At 43.9% G+C, this 24,650-nt stretch overlaps 1 protein-coding gene across 1 annotated transcript in view; it reads left to right on the top strand.

Annotated features, from left to right (window-relative positions):
* The first annotated feature begins 12,515 nt into the window (after positions 1-12,515).
* ppargc1b (peroxisome proliferator-activated receptor gamma, coactivator 1 beta) overlaps positions 12,516-24,650 on the top strand; it is an 82,375-nt gene continuing 70,240 nt past the window's right edge. Inside the window, 1 exon segment of the mRNA XM_056438722.1 lies at positions 12,516-12,596. Within this exon segment, the coding sequence (XP_056294697.1) occupies positions 12,516-12,596 (81 nt within the window).

Raw genomic sequence — 24,650 nt, forward strand, 5'->3', positions numbered from 1 at the left:
ATGCTTCATCTTCCGTGGGAATATCTGAAACTGTGGAAAACTTTGAATGAATGAATTTAAAAAGTAATAACATCGCAATTATCCTCTGAAAGGTTTTCACCCCACACACACACACACACACACACCAAGCCAAAGGAACCTGTCGCGACGCGTCTGCACGGCGAGTTTGGAAGACAATTGCGTAATTCTCGTTTTTTCGGGAGGTAGCCGTCAGGGGTCGGTGGGCGGGGCGGGCCTCGGGTCGTCGTCGTGGTGACGGAGGCGCGTGATGAACTCTTTCTTTTCTTTTTTTACAACGACGTCGGATAATTTCATCAGGATGACTGACAGAAGTTGGTTTGGCAGTTGCCCGGCAACAGTAACCGGACACGGCCACCGCTTCATGTCCACGAGGGCTTCTGGAAACAAAGGGACAACACAGCCTGTGTGTGAGTGTGTGAGTGTGTGTGTGTGAGGGAGTGTGAGTGAGTGTGAGTGTGTGTGTGTGTGAGTGTGTGTGTGAGTGTGTGTGTGTGTGTGTGTGAGTGTGTGTGTGTGTGTGTGAGTGTGAGTGTGTGTGTGTGAGTGTGTGTGTGTGTGTGTGTGTGTGAGTGTGTGTGTGTGTGTGTGTGTGTGAGTGTGAGTGAGTGTGTGTGTGTGTGTGAGTGAGTGTGAGTGTGTGTGTGTGTGTGAGTGTGTGTGTGAGTGTGTGTGAGTGTGTGTGTGTGAGTGTGTGTGTGAGTGTGTGTGTGTGTGTGAGTGTGTGTGAGTGTGTGTGTGTGTGTGTGTGTGTGAGTGTGTGTGTGTGTGTGTGTGTGAGTGTGTGTGTGTGTGTGCACTCACATTTATTACGCTAGGCCCCAAACAGGGAGCACACCAGCGGTATGGGCCCACCTACCTCGCCCTGAAAATCAGGGCCCCACACCGTTTTGATGTATATGGGCTCAGAAGCCTCCCCTGATACTCCTGTTGCTTTTTAACTAAAGTCCCACAAAGTAACAAAAACTGGAAAAGTGTGTGTAATGTGTGTGTAGAATTTCTACTCACTACCGCCCCCTATGTTTGAATGGTGCTGGGTGCGCGGCTACACACACTCCCGTGTGTGTGTATAACTTCTCGCGGGATTTGCCTGAGATCTCGCCATGTGTCCACGAATCTCGCGAGATGTAAGGCAAAGTCCCATGCAGTGGTTCGAGATCTGGATCTGATTCCCCAAGCCGTGTGGATCTGTCTTCCATGAACTTCTTCTCCAAGGTAGGTTTACTTTATTAAATATGACTTAGTTCATTATATGTGTTTTTACTCTAAACACACGTGGGTTGCAACTGTAGCAAAAACCGTTTCTCCGTTATTCAGATGGTACTACTTTATATGACAAGATCGCTAGCTGCTCATGCTAGCTATAGTAGCTATCAGTTGAGCTCTCGGGCTGTAACATGTACAGACGAGATCAGAAGCTCCCTCGTGTCCCCAAACCTCCGCGATACACGTAAGAAAGCTGTTAACGTGTTTCCCGTTTTATGTCGGCGGGTTGTATCTGTGAAACTATAGCTCTGTTTATGTAACTCTGCTGCGGTCTCACGGCGGCAATTTACTTCCGGGTTGAGCTCGGCGAGAAAGAGCGGATATCACGAGCTGACTCGCGTCCCAAACCTCCGCGATACACGTAAGAAAGCTGTGTGTTGTTAACGTGTTAATCGTTTTAATTCGGCGGGTTGTATCTGTGAAACTAGCTCTGTTTACGTAACTGCCGCTGTCTTCCGGCGGCATTTGACTTCCGGTTTGAGATCGCCGAAGAAGAGCGGATATAACGAGCTGACTCGCGTCCCAAACCTTCGTGTTACACGTAAGAAAGCTGTGTGTTGTTAACGCGTTACCCCTTTTAATTCGGCGGGTTATATCTGTGAAACTATAGCTCCGTTTCCGTAACTGCCGCGGTCTCTATTCCGGTTTGAGTTCTGCGAGATGTAAACAAAGAGCACGTGACGCTAAACGTGCCGTGATGTTTCCCCAGCTAACATGACTCAAATAGCTAGTGTAACACTATATTCTATGTCTAAATCGTGAATACAGTAAGAGGCTGGTCATCCTTCTCATGCAGTTATTGAAGGTTACTGTGGTCTGTTGTTTTGAGTTGAAGTCATTGAATGAGCAGTGTGTGCTGATCAATGCATTGAGTATTCTCATTAAAATAATCTGTTGCTGGTCTGACAGCATCTTAGCCTTATTTGTTCAGCTGTAACTCTCACAATGTAAAATAGACTTGGGGTGCAAATGGAAAAATATATCACAATATATTTTTAGCATATATTCAGTCATTCACCGTGTCAGCTCTTTGATCCTTGTTGCAGTGTGACCTGTCGGAGTTGTCTTACAGTCACGGTCAGGATGCAGTGTTACTTGCTCTGGTTACTTGTTTAATGTTGTGATTACTATACGCTATGAAAGGAACCCTTATTTATGCTTAGAATTATGTGATCTAAAGCTGGGGTTCAGAGGTTTTAAAGTGTATTTTGAATATTAATCAGTGCAGCCCCCTATATGTTCTTGTTAGACTTTAGAATAGGCCATGCACACTGCTGTAAGTTATTTGCCATTTAATAAACGTTTAATAGACTTTTCAAATAAAGTCAATTTGGTAACTTGTGAGTATCTCATCATTACTATAATTTCTAAATGCAGTCTTTTTTTCAATCTGAATTCCAGGTGACACACAATCAGGCTCCTGCTGTGGCAGTGAACACGGAGACGCCTTTAGACTGGACTACCTATGATGGATGTGACCCAAATAGAGCTACCGTCAGGTAAGGGAGTATTGTAAACACTGTTGTCTCTATATATGTTGACCTGTACACGATGTAGCTCTATCAAGATAGGGATGTGTTCTCATTGCTTTTCTGATGCAGCATGTCCGTCAGCTTACTCATGGAGTTATTCAATGGACTTCAGATTCATCTAAAACGCATATATATCTAGTGTTGCAGCCAGAGAGACAGTTAATTTCACACACACACACACACACACGTTTGTATCCCTAAGCCAAGCCATAGTTGATTGAAAGCTTCATTGATATCAACAAAGGTATGGGGGTTTCAAGTCATCTCATTCTCACTTTAAGTGACTTCACATCATTTGTATAACACATTTTAGCATCTAACCTCCGGTTATTATATATATATATGAGGAAGGCCACGGGTCCAGACGGCATCAGCTCAAGGCTCCTCAAATCCTGTGCAGACCAGCTGTGCAGGATGGTGGAGCACGTCTTCAACTGGAGCTTGAGGCTGGGGAAAGTACCACAGCTGTGGAAGACCTCCTGTGTGGTACCAGTACCGAAGACCCCGCGGCCCAAGGACCTCAACAGCTTCAGGCCGGTGGCATTAACCTCCCACCTGATGAAGACCCTGGAGAGGTTGGTCCTTGTCCAGCTTCACCCCCTGGTGAGCTCATCGCTGGACCCACTTCAGTTCGCCTACCAGCCTGACATTTGGGTGGATGACGCCGTCATCTTCCTGCTGCAGCGATGCCTCTCTCACCTGGAAAAGGCTGGAAACACTGTGAGAGTCATGTTCTTCTCCAGTGCCTTCAACACCATCCAGCCTTTGCTTCTGAGGGACCAGCTGGAGCAGTCCGGGGTGGACCACCACCTCACCACATGGATCCTGGACTACCTCACCAACCGTCCACAGTATGTGAGGATAGGGGGATGTGAGTCAGACCGGGTCTCCTGCAGCACAGGGGCTCCACAAGGAACCGTTCTGGCTCCATTCCTCTTCACCATCTACACCTCGGACTTCAATCACAACTCCGACCACGTCTACCTGCAAAAGTTCTCTGATGACTCTGCAATCGTCGGCCTCGTCTCTGCCGACGATGACAGGGAATACAGGGAACTGAACCAGGACTTTTTGGAATGGTGCCAGCAGAACCGCCTCCACATCAACTCCATTAAGACCAAGTAGCTGGTGGTGGACTTCCGCCGTGGTAAACGCTCAACTCCGGTACCAGTGAGCATCCAGGGACTGGACATTGAGATTGTAAAATCTTATAAGTACCTGGGTGTTCACCTGAACAACAAACTGGACTGGGCTGACCACGCACACGCACTTTATAAAAAGGGACAGAGCAGACTCTTTCTGCTGAGGAGACTGAGGTCCTGAAGACCTTCTTGGACTCTGTGGTGGCATCTGCCATCTTTTATGGAGTGGTGTCCTGGAGCAGCAGCATGGCAGCGGCTGACAGAAAGAGGCTGAACAAGCTGCTAAAGAAGGCCAGCAGCGTGCTGGGTGTCCTGTGGATGCTGTGGAGGTGGTGGGGGACGGGAGGATGATGGCAAAGCTCTCGTCTCTGATGAACCTCCCACCCCATGCATGACACTCTCGCAGCTCTGCAGCTCCTTCAGCCACCGGCTGATTCCTCCCCGTGTCTGAGGAGAGGAACCACAAGTCCTTCCTTCCTGCTGCTGTCAGGCTGCACAACACACTGCAGTAGATCCTGGAGATCCTGGCAAACTCAACACTTTACTCAGCACTTTACTTTGTTTTCCCCTTGTATATTTAGTATTAGTATTTAGATTTTAGTTTTTTAGTATTTAGTTTTGTGTTTTATAATTATTTTTATTAATTCTCTGATGTGCACCGCTGCTGTGATTTTTGAAATTTCCCCACTGTGGGACGAATAAAGGTATATATCATATCATATCATATATAGTTCTACTTTGTGAGCTGTTATAGGTTTTAAAGTGTATTTTGAATATGAATCAGTGCAGCCCCCTATATGTTCTTGTTAGAGTTTAGAATAGGCCATGCACACTGCTTTAAGTTATTTGCCATTTAATAAACGTTTAATAGACTTTTCAAATGAAGTCAATTTGGTAACTTGTGAGTATCTCAACATACATCATGACTATAATTTCTAAATGCAGTCTTTTTTTCAATCTGCATTCCAGGTGACACACAATCAGGCTCCTGCTGTGGCAGTGGACACGGAGACGCCTTTAGACTGGACTACCTATGATGGATGTGACCCAAATAGAGCTACCGTCAGGTAAGGGTGTATTGTAAACACTGTTGTCTCTATATATGTTGACCTGTACACGATGTAGCTCTATCAAGATAGGGATGTGTTCTCATTGCTTTTCTGATGCAGCATGTCAGTCAGCTTACTCATGGAGTTATTCGATGGACTTCAGATTCAGGGTTGAGTCTTAATCTAAAACGCATATATATCTAGTGTTGCAGCCAGAGACAGTTAATTTCACACACACACACACACACGTTTGTAACCCTAAGGCAAGCCATGGTTGACTGAAAGCTTCATTGATATTAACAAAGGTATGGGGGTTTCAGGTCCCTTAACCCTCTGGAGTCTGGGGTCATTTTCTCGATTTTACAAACAAAATTAAATTCACCTTTAAAAGGCTTTTGCATATGACACATACCCATGTGTTATACATCAAAAATTCCAGAACAATCTCAGCTCTCTATATTATGAGGCACAATTGTCCTCAGGTACAAGTGGAAAGAAAAAATATGGCCCTAAAGCTGAAAATGTAAGTTCGATTTCTCAAAATTCTTCATATCTCTTCTGAAAACACACCTTTACTCATGTGGAGCAAATGTTTTGGTGTTTAAAATTAGTTTACCAAAGGTCATAGGTTCACAAAAGCAGTGAAATATCTTAATACAATGCTAGATACATGTAAATAAATGTCAAAAACCAAATTTTGTACTATCGTTTTTTGAGTAGAAATGATGTGGTCTGTCACATATTCACCAATATGATAAAGATGGGACTGAGAAATTACTTCATACTGCAGATACAGTTTTATGGGGTGTGTGCAAATAAAAAATGACCATTACATTTTTTCTTCTTCAAATAAATGTATTATACATTAGAAAAAGTACACATATTCTCCATAATATTCATGTTGAGAAATAGGAAACAGAACACAAATATTGATACAGAATATTTACAATATGGCTTCACTATAATGGCATCATGTCATCGTGTCATGGTCCTCCGGGGCACAAAACCTCTTTCCTGGCCGGGCAGGTAGAGCTGCAGGTGGGGCTGCAGGCTGCGCTGCAGGCGCTGGTGAATCCTCTCTGTAAAATATAATACTAGTCAGCACCGCGCGCACGTAACGGGCACCGTGACGGGACACGGTAAAACGGACACGTAACAGATACGCAAAGGACACGTAAAGTTTAGTGAAGACACTTACCCGGTCCAAGTGGATCTCTTCTGGCTGAGTGTTCCTCCTCGTAGCTCTGCAGCTCCTCTGAGGCTCCGCGCTGCTCGCCAAAGTCGCTGCAGCTGCTTCCTTGTTGTGAAGTCCGTTCGCGCCGTGTTCTCTGGCTTCTCTGACTGACAGACTGCTAATGAGCTTCAAGGTGGGCAGGTCCTTGTGATTTCTTGAGTGTTCATTGGTTGTTCTTCTCCGCAAAATGTTGACGGACAACCGCATTGGCAAATCACAGTACTCGGTGCCGCGTCACCCGACACGTTCGTCCCCCAATCTTTCTCTGAATCGCAGAGGAGCTTGCGGTAGAGAAATGAACGGAAGAGGAAATCCTCCGGATTCATCCAGTATTTTAAACGTATCTCGGCGACGTATTGTCGCGGAGATATACAGATTTTAAAAACGTAAAGCTGTCAAAACGCACTGTAGCGGGCTTTGTTTTCAGAGGGTTAAGGGCCAGTGTTTTACTCAATTGCATTTCTCAGTACTATACATTGACTTGTGTATGTAGAATATACACTAGTCTAAACTAGTCTATCCTTATGCAGCCCTGGTGTTTTAGTCAACTATAAGTGACTTTATATCACTTCAACAAAACATTTCAGGATCTAACCTCAAGTGAAAACAGGTGTAAATGTATAATTAATGAGCTGTTGTATTTGTCAAAGAGGTATTTTGAACATGCTCCATTGCAGGCCGTAATATGTTGTTAAAAGATAACAACCTCACACACATAGTTCCTAGTCCATCCTTATGGGGCCCGCCCTGGATTTCTATCTCACTTTAAAGGATTTCATATTTAACCTCACACACACACTTTTCTAGTTCATCCTTATGGGGCCCTGTCATCTCATTTTCGCTTTAAGTGACTTCACATCATTTGTACAACACATTTTAGCATCTAACCTCCGGTTATTATAGATATAGTTCTACTTTGTGAGCTGTTATAGGTTTTAAAGTGTATTTTGAATATGAATCAGTGCAGCCCCCTATATGTTCTTGTTAGACTTTAGAATAGGCCATGCACACTGCTTTAAGTTATTTGCCATTTAATAGACTTTTCAAATAAAGTCACTTTGGTAACTTGTGAGTATCTCAACATACATCATTACTATAATTTCTAAATGCAGTCTTTTTTTCAATCTGAATTCCAGGTGACACACAATCAGGCTCCTGCTGTGGCAGTGGACACGGAGACGCCTTTAGACTGGACTACCTATGATGGATGTGACCCAAATAGAGCTACCGTCAGGTAAGGGTGTATTGTAAACACTGTTGTCTCTATATATGTTGACCTGTACACGATGTAGCTCTATCAAGATAGGGATGTGTTCTCATTGCTTTTCTGATGCAGCATGTCAGTCAGCTTACTGATGGAGTTATTCGATAGACTTCAGATTCAGGGATGAGTCTTAATCTAAAACGCATATATATCTAGTGTTGCAGCCAGAGAGACAGTTAATTTCACAAACACACACACAGTTGTAACCCTATGCCAAGCCATAGTTGATTGAAGGCTTCATTAATATCAACAAAGGTATGGGGGTTTCAGGTCCCTGAAGGGCCAGTGTTTTACTCAATTGCATTTATCAGTACTATACATTGACTTGTGTATGTAGAATATACACAAGTCTAAACTAGTCTATCCTTATGCAGCCCTGGTGTTTTAGTCAAATGATAAGTGACGTTATATCATTTCAACAAAACATTTCAGGATCTAACCTCAAGTTAAAACAGGTGTAAATGTATACTTAATGAGCTGTTGTATTTGTCAGAGTTATTTTGAACATGCTCCATTGCAGGCCGTAATATGTTGTTAAAAGATAACAACCTCACACACACAGTTCATAGTCCATCCTTAAGGGGCCCGCCCTGGATTTCTATCTCACTTTAAAGGATTTCATATTTAACCTCACACACACACACACTTTTCTAGTTCATCCTTATGGGGCCCTGTCATCTCATTCTCGCTTTAAGTGACTTCACATCATTTGTACAACACATTTTAGCATCTAACCTCCGGTTATTATATATATATATATATATATATATATATATATATATATAGTTCTACTTTGTGAGCTGTTATAGGTTTTAAAGTGTATTTTGAATATGAATCAGTGCAGCCCCTATATGTTCTTGTTTGACTTTAGAATAGGCCATGCACACTGCTTTAAGTTATTTGCCATTTAATAAACATTTAATAGACTTTTCAAATAAAGTCAATTTGGTAACTTGTGAGTATCTCATCATTACTATAACTTCTAAATGCAGTCTTTTTTTCAATCTGAATTCCAGGTGACACACAATCAGGCTCCTGCTGTGGCAGTGGACGGAGACGCCATTAGACTGTACTACATATGATGGATGTGACGCAAATAGAGCTACCGTCAGGTAAGGGAGTATTGTAAACACTGTTGTCTCTATATATGTTGACCTGTACACGATGTAGCTCTATCAAGATAGGGATGTGTTCTCATTGCTTTTCTGATGCAGCATGTCAGTCAGCTTACTCATGGAGTTATTCGATGGACTTCAGATTCAGGGATGAGTCTTAATCTAAAACGCATATATATCTAGTGTTGCAGGCAGAGAGACAGTTAATTTCACATACACACACGCATGTTTGTTTCTACTCTATCCTTATGGGGCCCTGGCGTTTTATTCAAACTATAAGTTTCTTTACATAATTTTAACAAAACATTTTAGCATCTAACCTCAAGTTAATACAGGTGTAAATGTATACTTAATGAGCTGTAGTCATTTTCAAAGAGGTATTTTGAACATGCTCCATTTTGCAGGCCATAATATGTTGTTGAGAGAAAACAACCTCACACACCTACTTGCTTTCCTATCCTTGTGGGGCCCTGGCGTTTTATTCAAACTATAAGTGACTTTATATAATTTTAACAAAACATTTTAGGATCTAACCTCAAGTTAATACAGGTGTAAATATATACTTAATGAGCTGTAGTCATTTTCAAAGAGGTATTTTGAACATGCTCTGTTTTGCAGGCCATAATATGTTGTTGAGAGAAAACAACCTCACACACCTACTTGCTTTCCTGTCCTTGTGGGGCCCTGGCGTTTTATTCAAACTATAAGTGACTTTATATAATTTTAACAAAACATTTTAGGATCTAACCTCAAGTTAATACAGGTGTAATTGTATACTTAATGAGCTGTAGTCATTTTCAAAGAGGTATTTTGAACATGCTCTATTTTGCAGGCCATAATATGCTGTTGAGACAAAACAACCTCACACACATACTTGCTTTCCTATCCTTGTGGGGCCCTGGCGTTTTATTCAAACTATAAGTGACTTTATATAATTTTAACAAAACATTTTAGGATCTAACCTCAAGTTAATACAGGTGTAAATGTATACTTAATGAGCTGTAGTCATTTTCAAAGAGGTATTTTGAGCATGCCCCATTTTGCAGGCCATAATATGCTGTTGAGAGAAAACAACCTCACACATCCTTGCTATCCTATCCTTGTGGGGCCCTGGCGTTTTATTCAAACTATAATTCATTTAATATCGTTTTAACAAAGCATTTTAGGATCTAAACTCAAGTTATTACAGCTTTTATAGTTCACTTACTGCATGTTTAAATGGGTATTTTGAATATGAGCCATCGCAGCACCCTATGTGTTGTTGTGAGACATGTTAGATCTCTAAAAAAGTCAGTGCCATGCACTTAGCTTAATAAATTATATCAGACATGGTTTTTACATGAACTTTCTTTTGTTGTTTGTTAATATCTGCATATACAGTATCATGATGTACTCGTAATAAGTACTAATTATTCTCTGATTCATTATTTTTAGGGGTTTACTGTTGGAGGCTTTCCCCTAGTGGATTATCCAGACAGCGATGAAACAGATGATGATTGTTGCCTGTGCAGAAAGTCTCAGGCCCATCATCTGGCCGGAGTTATTTTTGACCAGGCACTATGATGGGACACAGCGGATCCTCCAGCCGACCAATGCATGTCAGTTTGCTGGTACAAATGATTGATTATGAGTATCTCACTATCACCTGGATTGGTTTACTTACAACCGAGGTGCCAGTGCCTCTCTCTGGACGAGTGACAAGCTTGCTAGCTGGTGAGTTTGTAGCTATGGGCAAACACACTATGGAACACTGCGACGCCACGGACATGACCTCCCCAGCACCATCATATATGTGTGTTAACTTAACTTTGTCTTGTGTTCACTTTTCTTTCTGTTGAAAAATGAGACTGAGACTTCTGCTAGTTTTGAGGCACTGCTTAGAACTGCTGCATAAGTAGATAGTCTTCACTTTAGATTAGATCACAGAACATACTTGACTAATACTTAACTGACGAGTAGTAACTACTGAATTAATCATGACGTTTTTTTCATGCTTTGTAAAGCATAGATAGTCTTCACATTAGATACTAAACTAATACTTTAATAATGAGTAGTAACTACCTGAATTAATCATGAATTGCTCCTTTTGATCATTTACTAACACTTTACAAATGATCTTAGTAATCATCTCTAAGTCCTTACAATTTAATTTACAAATGGGGAATTCATAATAAAGTTTGAAACCCCAATGTTATTAATCAAGAATGAAACATTACAACTGTTTATGAATTGCATACTAATGAGTTACTAATGAGGATTCATGTTTTAATAATGCTTTATAAATGATGCATTCAGTGATTATTCATGCTTTACTAATGCTAAATAGTGTGTAATTAATATAAAGTGCAACCAAGTTATGTATTTTCGACCACAACTTGTTAATTAACGTCAATAGACAAATGTTCATGTTTTCTTTGAGATTGGCCTCTTAAAGTTGTGTCTATTAAACCAGAATATGTTGGTTAATATGTACCAATAGACGTTTGTTCATGTGTGTGTTATTAAAAACCTGCTCAATTGATTTGGAGAAGGTTTCATTGCTGAAAGTGTTGAGCATAAGGTAATTCTATGAATACAATGTTAATGCCTTGTCTAAGAGTCACTCTTTGGTTAGTCCTGCTATGCCTTTGGTAAGCAAGGAAAAACAATGGATAACATGGTTGCTTCCAGATAGTATTAATGTGTCTTGCTAAGATATATAAACGAGAAATGCGGGGCCAGCAAAGATATAAAACCTTGACATGTAAATGTGTGTGTGAGAATGGACCCCACAAGTTGTGAATGCTAGAAACGGACCCCACGAAGTAACCAAAAAACTAGCGCAAAGAAAATAGTTTGGAAATTTGATAAATTGAATAGATATTAAATTTATAGATTTTTTTGTTATCATGCCTGATTTTTTACGGAGGTGTAGAACCACTAGAAAGGGTGGGCCCCACATTTGGGTAAAACAAGTTCAGGCCCCACAAAGGAGGTACGCAAGGATGTGTGTGTGAGTGTGAGTGAGTGTGTGTGTGTGTGTGAGTGTGAGTGTGTGTGAGTGTGAGTGTGAGTGTGTGAGTGTGTGAGTGAGTGTGTGTGTGTGAGTGTGTGTGAGTGTGAGTGTGTCCGGAGTGAGCGGGCACTTTTTAGGTTTCCAAAGGTGGAGGCCTTCAACCTGAGTCTCCCCCTGGTGGTCAGGAGAGAGAATGCAGCTTTAAAAAAAAAACGATATTACAAAATGTGGTTTTAGACATTTATTCACATGTCTCTAATATTGTATTCATATATTCCACAACTTGTGTGAACCTCAGGCTTTAATAAACAAATGTCCAACACCTGAGTAAAGGTGCGTGTTAATCAATCAGACTTAGCTTCAGAGCCAAATTACCTCTTTAAATGGAGACGAGTGTGCCTCGTTCTTCAGAGAGCTGAGATCGCTGTGCAGTGTGTGACGTTAACACGAGCCTTTAAAGGGTGAAATTAAGAAGAAAACAATTACACTTAACTATTAGTCGCTTGATAAGATCTATCTCTTATTCGTCAGCCTCGACTCCTTCAGATGTTTCTGCATTATTTACTTTTAAATCGCTCCATTCAATCATCTGTGAATCACTTCCGTTTAATTGAAGTTAAATTAACCCTCGTCTTCATTGTGGGACCCCGCGGATCCACCGCTCCGACCCCTGCAGGTCCCAGGACCCCACTTTGGAGAACCGCATGTCTTTTAACGCCTCTCTCTCTCTCTCTCTCTATGTGTGTGTGTGTGTGTGTGTGTGTAAACAGATGCGCCCTCGACAGGCGGCTCTCCCCCACTGCCGCTCCTCCTCCTCCTCCTCCTCCTCCTCCACCACCACCTCCTCCTCCTCCTCCTATACTCCGCTCTCTGACTCCGCGGCTCCTCATTCACTAGAAGATGGCGGACTGCGCTCCACTATTAGATGAGGAACTCTCGTCCTTCGTCTTCAATTACCTGACAGAGAACTCCGGCAGCCAGGTAAGACCCGCACCGGATGCACCGGAGCCCGGGGCTCCACAGCCCCGGGTGCGCGTCTCTGGGCGGCGGCGCGCATCCGACACCCGGTGGATGGGAGGCTTTTCCCGGCTTATCGGCGGCATCTCTCCCCGGCTCAGGGTCTCCGGGGCTGGGTGCGCGCGAGCGAATGTGTCCTCGGGTCTGGACGTCTCACGTGTGTGTGCGTGTGTGTTTCGTTTGGAGGAGTACATGTCATCATTTGGGCAACATTATTGACGGGATTAATGTGTGTGTGTGTGTGTGTGTGTTTGCGTGTGTGTGTGTGTGCGTGCCGATTGCTCGTGGAGCAGAGAGCAGCCGGCGTGCCGCCGCTCGTGCAGCGTTATTTTGGTATTCAGAGGAGAGTGTGTGTGCGTCTGTGTGTGTGTGTGTGAGTGTGTGTGTGCGGAGTGGGGGTGCTTTGGAAACTTTTGACGCATTTCTTGAGATGGAAGTTCGGGGTTCCGTGGACTTGGACACGTGGTGCGCCTCCGAGCGCGTGGACTCGGCAGAGCGAGGACTATTATTGTGACGGTTTATGATCCATATGCACTCCCGTACACACTCGTGTTGTTGGGGGTCTCGTGCGGGGTTCGTCAGAAAGTGTGTGAGGGTCGGAACACGCGGCGTGGCGCTGTGAGGTCCCCGCTCCCCGGTAAGCAGCTTGTCCCGCAGCTGCGTGAGATTAACCGGGGGGAAGCTCCGCCGGCTGCTCGGTGTGACGCTGCCTTCAAGTCGCAGCAACTCCCACATGGGTCGACGTGTTCCGCAAGGGGCGATGAGGAAGTTGCCAGCTGTGAAAGTTGTCGCGGGTTTTTTTGCGTAACCGTTTTTGCGTAACCGCAAAAAAAAAACAACAACATCGGACCGGTTCTCAGGAGCGGCAGTTGGCTGCGGCTGAAGCCGAACAGACAGGCGTGTTCTCCGGCTGCGGGTGGAGGTGACAGCCCGTTAACCCGTGCTGGGTCTGCGGAGGGTTTTTGCACCGATTTTTCTTTTGGACGTATGCGCCAAATGTTCGTCCGATCTCGGCCCCCCCCCCCCCCCCCCCCATATGAACATGTGTGTGTGTGTGTGCGCGTCTGCGCGTGCAGGTTACTCAATTGAAATCGGGATGCGCAGCACGTGCCGCGCACGCTGCATCCATTGAAGGCATTATGTGAACTTTTTCATTTAAAAAAATAAATGTTAACGACTGGCTTCTAATCCCATAATAATCTCCCGCGGGGGGGGGGGGGGGGTGGGGGGGCACCGTTTATAGAAATGGAGGTTATTCACACCACACGAAGTGATGCACTGCAGCTCTATGACATGGTCATGTAGGAATGACAGCTTCCGGGATATGTGCGCGTGTGTGTGTGTGTGTGTGTGTGTGCGTCGTTGCATCCATCTTCCTACACGGCCGTCCTGTGCACGGAACCCCCCCCCCCCTACAGTTTCTGCATCACGGTGTGACGTAAGAATGCGTCTCGGTGATTGTTGCCGTGATTGCACGGTCATCACAGGGCGGCGGTTGAGTGCGTGTGCGTGTGCGTGTGCGTGGAGGGAAAGGGGAGGGGCGGGGGGATCTGTCACAGCTGATTGGCATTTTAAACAGATTACTTCAGTGCGCGGTGGAGGATCCATCAGACGGTGCGCTATTTATAACGTGCAGCTCTGACATGTGCTGCCACGGGCACGCGCACGCGCACGCACATGAGGAAATAAATGCGCCATTACATCCCTTAATAATGACAACACGTAGTCATATCATGCAGTGTGACGTATTCAGTGACGCTCTCCATCAATAGTTCATCACGTGACATCACTATAACATATAATATACACATTGGAGGTTTATTGGCTTTATTCTATGGTTTTATAATAATAATAATCATTATTATTATACATGTTGTTATTATTATCCCCCCTAAATCACCACAATGAACTCCTTAATGTTCTATGACTCATACCGTCTCGATATATTGAATATAGTTCATAATTCTACAACGTTTGTGGATGTTTTGAAGCCTCGAGTTCCGCGTCCAGGCCGCCGCCATCTTGGTTCATGTATATTTATATATATATATTTATTTAGTCATATATATATATACGTTTTATATTTATATATACATAAATAAATATATATTCATACTTAAATAAATATACATATATATATATATAGTAAAATATGTATATGTATGAATAACTACATAAATAAATATACATACATAAATATATATTTATTCATGTATATATTTATGTTTTATATTTATATATATATGTTTTATATGTATATATATATATTTATATTATATATAAATACATACATAAATAAATATATATATACATATACATATATATATATATATATAGTGGAGTGACACTGGAACAGAAATCTAATCGTTCAGCGTATTGCTGCCAAAGTTCTCTCCCTGTGTCGTGCAAGGTTATCTATTCTACAAACGCAGCGTTAAACTGTTAATATTTACTCAGGGTTATTAGGGGGTGTCTATCTCTCTCTCTCTCTCTCTCTCTCTCTCTCTCTCTCTCTCTCTCGCTCCTTTTCCAGTGTGTCACTATGCAGCTCGCCCCTGCCGGGTAACACTACTCCATCCTCCTCCTCGTGACTGGAGTTACAGAACAGGGCCACTGCAGTCATGTGAGTTGTAGTGGAGGAGGGGGGGGGGGGGGGGCGCGTTACCCATGACGTAGAGCAGTGACAGGCGGCCCCTCCCCCTCCTACTCATGTGACCGCTTCCTCCTCTCTCTCTCTCTCTGGGTTATACAGTCTCTCGCTCTTACAGTACACATGCTTACTGTAATCTCTCCTTCCTGATGTCTCTTTTATTCCATATTCTTGTAGTTCATGTACAACTTTTGACATTTTATTAACGTTTTTATTGCACAGACAATTAATGCGTTTACAGTCAGAACCTGTTGCGCCTGATATTTTTGGCTTTTAAATGACAAAGTAAAAGCTGCTGACCTCAGAGCAGTGGGAGGCCTCGGCCCACGTGAGAGGTGCAGGTGGACTTATTTTTCAATGCTAATCATTGACCCTGTAAGGGGGGGGGGGGGAGACCCTGGGAGGATCAGGGCCCCCGACTTAACGTCCCGTCAGCCGCCGCATCCTGATGCAACCGGATCAGACGGCCACGGGGCACGCGGCTCGTCAAATATTCATTTTACAATAACTGAAAGGTAAAGAAAGATCACTCTGCAGCCTTGGAAGAGAAAGTCACCGGTCCGGATCCCCCCCCCCCTCTCTCTCCCCCATCCCCATCCCTGTTCCCAGACTTGAAAAGCACATATTTACCTCCCGAGGATCAGCATTATAAACTTCACGTGCTTTTGGAATCGTTTCCTCACAGGAGGATCAGAGCAGGTTTTTAACTCAGGGCAGACGTTCACATATTTTTCCGGGGGCAATTTACAAATAAATTGGGGGCACTTTGTGAAACTTGTGTGAAATAACATTTAGCTTGTTAAAAAAATAATAAATATACTTATTTAGGCTTACAGTAGATGAGCAATTGTCATAAAAATGGCAATAATAAGAGTTTTAGGGAGTAGCCTAGAGCTTTTCTTAGATTTTTTAAAGAGAAAACATAAATCAAATTATCCTATTAAACTTTATTCTTATTTCTTTGTGGTTATTTATTGTTATTCAATTTTTTAAACAACTGCTAAGAATTAAAACGTATATTTTTGTTGTATACCTACCTAGTACAGGCAGTACAGAGAGTACACACACAACAAAGAACAAATACAAAACGCTATTAAATTATTTAAATTATTAGAGGACATTATGGGCGCATATCTTTCCTCTCCTCGAGATATCAGGGGAACAATTATATTTCTCAGGTGCAGTTTTGCCCTTTGCCCCGGTGTGTTTCCAACGCTGCATTAACTTAACACTGAATTGAAAGTGTGTGATGAACACACACATTCACACACACACACACACACACACACACACATAGGTGGGCGGGTCTCGGGCCTGTGAGAGTTCGTGGGTTGAAAGTCAATCAGTAATTTAGTAAAACTAAACTTTTTCTTCACAGACTCATTTACCGACTTCCCCGCTCGCCTCCTGCGCTCCCCGAGTCACGGATGTTTATTAGGAGGTAAACTAATCGGCTCTCGAAGACATTAATTGCGTCTCGGAAACGACGCCGACCCGCGAATGGAAAAAAAAAACTTAATAAAGCTTAAAGCCATTACCGATTACCGCGCTGCTGTGCAGCCCCGTGGAGCCAGTCAGCACTTTGTCCTGCAACCACCAATATAGTGTGTGTCTGTGTGTTTGTGTGTGTGTGTGTGTGTACACAGCAGGGGGTCAGCTCTCATCATTGGCTATCAGGTGGTCTTGTCCAATTTTGGAACGTAAGTCAAACTTGTTCTGCTCTCCACGGCTATTGGATGGAACCTGATAGTGATATATATATATATTAATGTATAATACATTATATTATTATAAATAAATCGTTATATATATATATATAGAAATATTTATTTATATATAAATATAAATATATTTTTTTAAAAATATATATATTTATATATCTAGAAATATTTTACATTCATATTTTTATAAATTTCTATATATATATATATATATTTATATTTTTTTAATATATACATTTAAATATTTATACATATATATATATAAATATTTTACATTCATATTTTTATATATTTATATATATATTTATATATTTATATCTTTGTATTCTCAAGGCTGGGAAAGTAACTTGTTGCAGGATCATGACGGCATCGTTTTTTATTTATTTAAAGAAGACGTTAGCGATCGCTCGTCATCAGTCTCTCTCTCTCTCTCTCTCTCTCTCTCTCTCTCTCTCTCTCTCACTTACATAACAATGAAGCGACGCCGTGATGCATCTAATCTTCGAGCTTTAAGGCCCGTCGCTTTGTTGACGGCGCCCAATAAATCCTCACTTCCGATTGGCCGGTGACACGGAGGAGGAGGAGGAGGAGGAGAGGAAGAGTGATGGATCCCGACAGCCAGCCAGACAGACGGGGTATAAATAACGGAGCTTTTGAAGATCCACCTGAGAGTGATGGGTACAGGTCGTACAGACTGACTGACTGCAGGCTCTCTCTCTCTCTCTCTCCCTCTCTCTCTTTCTCTCTCACTTTCTCATTGCACTGAATATGTGAATATCCTCCGTGTTTTTTACTTTGAGGTTTTAAAAATGTAATATTTTGTCAAACTCTTCCTTCCTCCCTCCTCCTCCTCCTCCTCCTCCTCCCCCCTTCATGTCTTCCGCCCCCCTGAGTCGTGATGTGCGGTGCTGCTGCAGTGCGATGTGTGTGTGTGTGTGTTTTCGTCTCTTCTCCGTGACTCACCTGTCCCTCCTGTCGCGCTGTGCACACCGGACGCTCCCCGTGCACGCTCCTCGTGCACGCTCCTCGTGCATGCTCCCCGTGCACGCTCCCCGTGCGCGCTCCACCTCGGGAGTTTGCTCAGGAACACGCGTAGAAATGTGAAAGAAAAAGCTTCTACTACTGCTGCGTTTCATTTAAACTGCTGGCCTGTGATGTCATTATAGAGGGGGGGGGGGGGTCAGACTCTAGGGGGGGCCACGTGTCAAGCAGATGGGACAAATGTCCCCCCCCCCCCCCCCCCGGCTGCTTCCTCCGTAATCCCCGGTGAGGTTCGTGCAGCATCCGGCGAGGGACGCACACACACACACACACACACACACACACACACACACACACACACACACACTGTGCGTGTTGCATCACGTGTCGCTTACATGCTAGCGGAGGAGAGGTTAGGGGGTCTCTCAATAATTAATATATAGCGCGGTGAATCATCAGCTGCTCAGTCAGGCCTTCACACACACACACACACACACACACACACACACACACACACACACACACACACACACACACACACACACACACACACACACACACACACACACACACACACACACACACACACACTGTCCGTCCTTGGTTCCTGTGAGATGTCTAACCCACCGCAGAACCTGTTGTAACAGAGCTGCATTATTATCTAAAAAAAAAAATGTATAGAGGAGGAACGTGAGCGTGTGAGCGTTGTGTCTGGACCAATCGGCTTCCTGTGAGGAGAAGTGGGCGGGGTTTTGGTGTGTGTGTGTGTGGGCGACATTGGCGTAGCATCGGCATCCGTTATATATCAGAACTCATATTTCTTCGTTGAAAGAAGAGCAAAAAACTCCATCCAAGGCTTTTGTTCAGCAGCAGTTTGATTGACAGGTGGTTCATCCAATCAGCTGCCAGTATTTATCTTCCTCTTCTGAGGGCCTCTCCGGGTCTCAGGGGGGCCGCGCTCTGCTGCCCGGTCCCTCCCCTGTGTGTCCCGTCATCAGTGTGTTTACGGCCGTGTAAATATTGCCATTCAGGAGGAAATCCACGTATTGATGAGGTGCATTGTGGGTATTATCTTGTGTTCCTTTGGGCCGATCGTTAGAGAGCAGCCCTCATCCCAATTCCTCCTCACGCCTCAGGTCTCTTGTCTTTTTCATCATGTTGTGACATTTGTGTCCATGTGCAGGTGTGTGTGTGTATGTGTGTGTGTGTGTGTGTGTGTGTGTGTGTGCGCGTGCACAGCGCCTGTCCTCGGCTAACCTTTCGCTGCCGATGTGTGTGTATCACGGGGTCCCTGCTGCTGTATTGATAGTGTCAACAAGAGCGTGAGGCGGTTTGCCATCCTCCGAGATGCACGTGCACGCTCACGCACGTGCACGTGCACCTGGGTAATGTCAGGCGCAGAGCTGCGCCTCCTGCTGCTTAAAAAAGTTAATTAGACCGTCGTCGAGATGAGAGACATTTCAAAGGGAATCGATGGTTGCGTGCTGGGGGGGGGGCGGGGCTTATGGGGGCGGGGCTTAGGCCACCTCTCCACACCTGTACAGGAAGTGGCATTACTTTGGGATTACACGCACACGTTTCTGCAAATTCAATGCATTCAGAAACACGTTTGAATCGATAATTGTTGGGAAATAAAGATTTCATCTTTTAATGAGGATCATTATTACAAACAAATGGCGGACGTTTAATTTGCATTCGAGCTTCAACAGTCTGTGTTTCAAATGAAGAAGTGATGATTGAACTCAAGCCGATACGAGCAGGAGGGGGGGGGGCGTTCAAAGTCCAATGCGGCGGTGGGAGAAACGGACTTTCGGACGCCGTCCGCTGTTAGAATTGAGACTTTTAAACTTTGCGACGCCGTAAAATAAAAACAGGGAGGAGAACGAGAGCCGAGCGCCGGGAGCAGTTTGGGCTCCGTCACATTGAAGGTCTCTCTCTCTCCCTCCCTCTCTCTCTCTCTCTCTCTCTCTCTCTCTCTCTCTCTCTCTCCTCTCTCTCCCTCTCTCTCTCTCTCTCTCCCTCTCTCTCTCTCTCTCTCTCTCTCTCTCTCTCTCTCTCCTCTCTCTCTCTCTCTCTCTCTCTCTCTCTCTCTCTCTCTCTCTCTCTCTCTCTCTCTCTCTCTCTCTCTCTCTCTCTCTCTCTCCTTGACACCGTGCCAGTGTTTCGGATGGGGCTCGCCCCCGACTTAGCCGGGAGACGGATCGAGTGGTACAGAAGTCTGGTCCGTGGATCGGCACGCGTCCAACGGCATCGTCTGCTGGACTCAAGACGACACACACACACATACACACACACACACACACACACACACACACACTATATTATTTTATTTCACACACAGCTGGTCCGCCGACCAACACGTCTTCCCGTATATATTCTATGTATTCTATACACCCTCTGGTTGTATAGAAGTATATGCTTCATGTGTTAAAGCTGCATTGATTAAAGCTGCTGTTGATGTACTACTACTACATGAGTACTCATATAGACTTCTATACAACCAGAGGAGTCGCCCCCTGGTGGTCAGAAGAGAGAATTCACCACTATAGTGGTTGTACTAGTGGTATTGGTAGTACTGTAGTACTGTACATACCTGCAAACTTGTCACCTTTCGGTGAAATTCACCGTTTTGAAATCAAAATAGGTCATCCAAGTGAATCGTGTAGAGCCGAAGAGTTTTTGTTTTGGGGGAGGGGGGGGGGGGGGGGGGCTAGTGAGTTTTTCTAGTGAGAGTGTGCTCACCTGTGTGCGCGGATGTGTCGGCGCGTATCACGGCAGAGCGATGCGCGTTATGGGAGCGGCGGCGCTGGGCTTAGCCCAGAAGAGTGAAGCAGCGAAATGTGTAGACATAGAAACACTGTCAACAGCAGCTTGCTGTTACGTGCGCCTGCTGCCAGTCTGACTCCGCTGCTTTGGGTGAATGACGTCACGTGCGACCTGGAAGTGTCAACCACTTTTTTTTTTGTGTGTGAAATTAACATTCGGGGCTAATTAAAAAACATCGGGGCTTTAGCCCCGGTTTTTTTAGCCTAGGGACGCCACTGGTCTGCACGCAATGCGCTGCAGCGCTCACAGCGAGTGGCACAAAGTGGCGGAGCTTTTAAGATGTGTGAACACACCATTAAAGTCTTCAGCTTTAAAAAAAAAGAAGAAAAAGATGATTCCAGAAGTGAAATGTTTCAGTTCTTTGTCTCCAAGGCAGACAGTCTGTAAAGTTATGCAACTCTACAGCTGCTCATCCTGATGAACTCTGTATCATCTGGTCAGATACAGACTAAAGGCCTCATAGTGTATAATCAATGCTATGATGGAACCATGTAGTTTCATTAATATCTGGCTGTATTAATACTTATAATACTGCCATTTGTTAAGTGTTGAAAAAGTTGTTAAAAAGTGAACCATACAGATGTTTTATTTATTACTATTATAGACAAATTTACCAGTATCGTATTTTTGGTATCATTGTTTTTATGGTATTGTATCGAATTCTGGTATCATGATATTTATGGCAGGTATCGTATAGAAGTTATAATGTTAGTGACAGCCAGGTAGAGGCAGAACAGACTCAAGGAACAGAGTCATGGCTCAGCAGAGCTCACGAGTCCTTGTTGTTCAGGCCAAAGAAAGGGAAGTTGGTTTATGAATGACTTTAACCATATGATATATAATGACAACGCATATTTTTTATTACTATCATTATATCATTAATAATATTTCTACTTTATACATTTTGTTGTAAAACTACCAAAGTTCAGCTAAAAATATTATTAGATTAATCAATTAGTTGCTTAAGAGAAGAAAAAAAAATTGATAATAATTTCACTTTAAATAGTTAAAAAAACCTTTTATGGTTCCAGCTTCTTAAATTTGAAGATGTGCTACTTTTCCATTTTTCCTAATTTGAATGATTTTTAAATATTGTTATACTTGTGTTCGCCAGTAGGGGGCGGTAGCGGGTTTTGCCATGACTGGTGCCGTAATTCTTGTCTTAAACAAACAAGTTAGACCAGCGTAACACAGACAGTGACGCAGCAGTTGATGCGAGTCTCTGTTTACAGGTGAGAAACGTACATAAGCACCAAATATTAATGTTATGTTCGCTCGCTTTTATATTTTGACAGTTATTAACTGTAGAAGTTAAAGTGAAGACAGTTAATTAAGGCTAGCGCCGTTTAGCTAGCGGATGTTAATCGCGCTAGCGTTTTAGCACCATTGTACAATGTTCTGCTGGCCTGAGAATTACATTGTTCCATGAAAGATTAGATAGTTACATGTTGTGTCCCGTGACAGATATAAACAGTAGTATGCACACATAAGTACATATATACATACACAACATGTACATGCACATAAAGTTTAAACAGGTTTCCTGGTGGAAGTCACTTCTTGTCAGTGCCTTCGATCTCCGTGACCTTGTCCGTCACCATGGAAACATTGTCACATGACATGTAAGGACTCTGGTTCTGTGCCGTGACGTCGCTACTCGCTAGTGACGTCACGGAGCACCGAACCAGAGTCTGTATATAGAGTGATTTCCAGCAGGAATTCAGTCTGTGAATCTCACAGAAACCCCCCCACCCCTTCTCCATTCAGCCACTTCCCGGGGTGGGGGCCTCTGATGGGATATCACAGACAGGGTGGGTGGGAAGGTTTATTATATATTATTGGTTATTGGATAAAATAAGGAACAAAAGGAATTAATTTCTAAAATAATTTAGAAATTAAAAAAGTGTTCAAGTGCACCAAATTCAGGAAGTTACTTGATTTGTTAAATAGTGTAACGTGGGACATGTTAACCTGTGTGATTGTCGCTCAAGTGGACCGTAGAGATGTCTCTGAATGGGCCTCGCTCATATTCACACCTGGGCCCATGCAAAATAAATATTACTGAATATTTCAAGGTGTGGCGGCCATATATATATGTATATGTTTGTATGTATATATATATATATACATACAAACATCTATTATATTCTTATTAGAAGGGTTTGTGGGCACTGACTTAGTCAGAGCAGAGGACCCCCACCCCGTTGTCACCTTTTTCACCCCTCATGAGTTTGCAGGTATGACTGTAGTACTAGTGGTATTACTGTAGTACTAGTGGTATTACTGTAGTACTAGTGGTAGTACTGTAGTACTAGTACTAGTACTAGTGGTCGTACTGTAGTACTGTAGTACTAGTGCTGTGTAGAGGTGACGGTACCAGTAGCCGATAATAATCATCATGTGACGGTTAAGCAGGTCTGTTTATAGTCTCCACACGGCGACGGTTGGTTTATGTCGACTGTCACCGGCCCTGCTGCACCCTGCAGTGTGTGTGTGTGTGTGTGTGTGTGTGTGTGTGTGTGTGATATCTCAAGGGCACTGGTGTAAATGAGAGAAAAGGTTAAAGGAAATTTCCTTTGCCATGGTGTGTACACGGCCATAAGGACACACACACACAGACACACACACACACACACACACACACACACACACACACACACACACACACACACACAGATGCCAACATGGCACATAGCCGTGGCAACCAGGTGCCAGGGGAAGGTGAGCACCGACTGGTACCAACATGCTTTAACCCCGACGTATCCACATCCAGTACACTTGTATCTGACCTGGTTTGATGCACAGACACACACACACACTCACACACACACACTCACACACACACACACACACACACACACACACACACACACACACTCACACACTCACTCTTCTTTCGTGGTAATGCGTTTCTATTCGAGGCTCTTTATGGTTCATAATGTCCATCATGACCATAAAGATCTCCACGTGGCTTCAGACGTTCGATCTCCAGACACATTTCAACGACATCATCACTTACTAAAGTGTTACAGTAACTGAGTTAACGCCGAGTCACGGAATATAACTCATCGGATATTAATCAATCGCCTCCGCCGGAGTCCGAAGATGCAATATCTCCGTTACTGAGACGTCGTCGCCTGATAATGAGATTTAATTCCACCGATTATTCATCACGATAAACGCATTAGGGCGGGGCCGGTGGCTCGGGCGGCTCCGTGGGGCTAGGCGCTGGAAAAGTTGAGAGGTGTGTGCGTGTGTGCGTGGGTGTGTGTGTGTGTGTGTGTGTGCGTGTGTGTGTGTGTGTGGGTTGAAAGCAAGCAGCAGGCTTCTACCTGCACACGCAGAGAGAGAGAGAGAGAGAGGTAGGTGGGTGAGGCCATCAGTGGGATGCAAACACACACACACACACACACACACACACACACAGGCACACACACACACACAGGCACACATAGGCACACACACACACACACACAAGCACACACACATACACACGGCGTGTGCACACACGTTCCCAGTGAACCATGAAGCTTGTTTCTAACTGGTAAGTTTCCACTGCCACGGCCTCTCATTTCTTCTTCTTCTTCTTCTCTTCTTCTTCTTCTTCTTCTTCACCTTTTCATATGTCATCATCCTCTCCTCCCATTCATCCCTATCTCTCTTTCTCTCGCTCTCTCGCTCATTGACCTCCTTCCCAAAGGCTGCGAGGCTTGCGTGACCACAGTGTGGCATTACACACACACACACACACACACACACACACACACATGCGCATCATGCTTTGCACACACGTGCATATTTACAGCTCCGCGCACACACACACGTGACGACCGCCCGGCC

The sequence above is a fragment of the Pseudoliparis swirei genome, chromosome 19 (genome assembly GCF_029220125.1).
Source record: "Pseudoliparis swirei isolate HS2019 ecotype Mariana Trench chromosome 19, NWPU_hadal_v1, whole genome shotgun sequence".
Taxonomy (NCBI): Eukaryota; Metazoa; Chordata; class Actinopteri; order Perciformes; family Liparidae; genus Pseudoliparis; species Pseudoliparis swirei.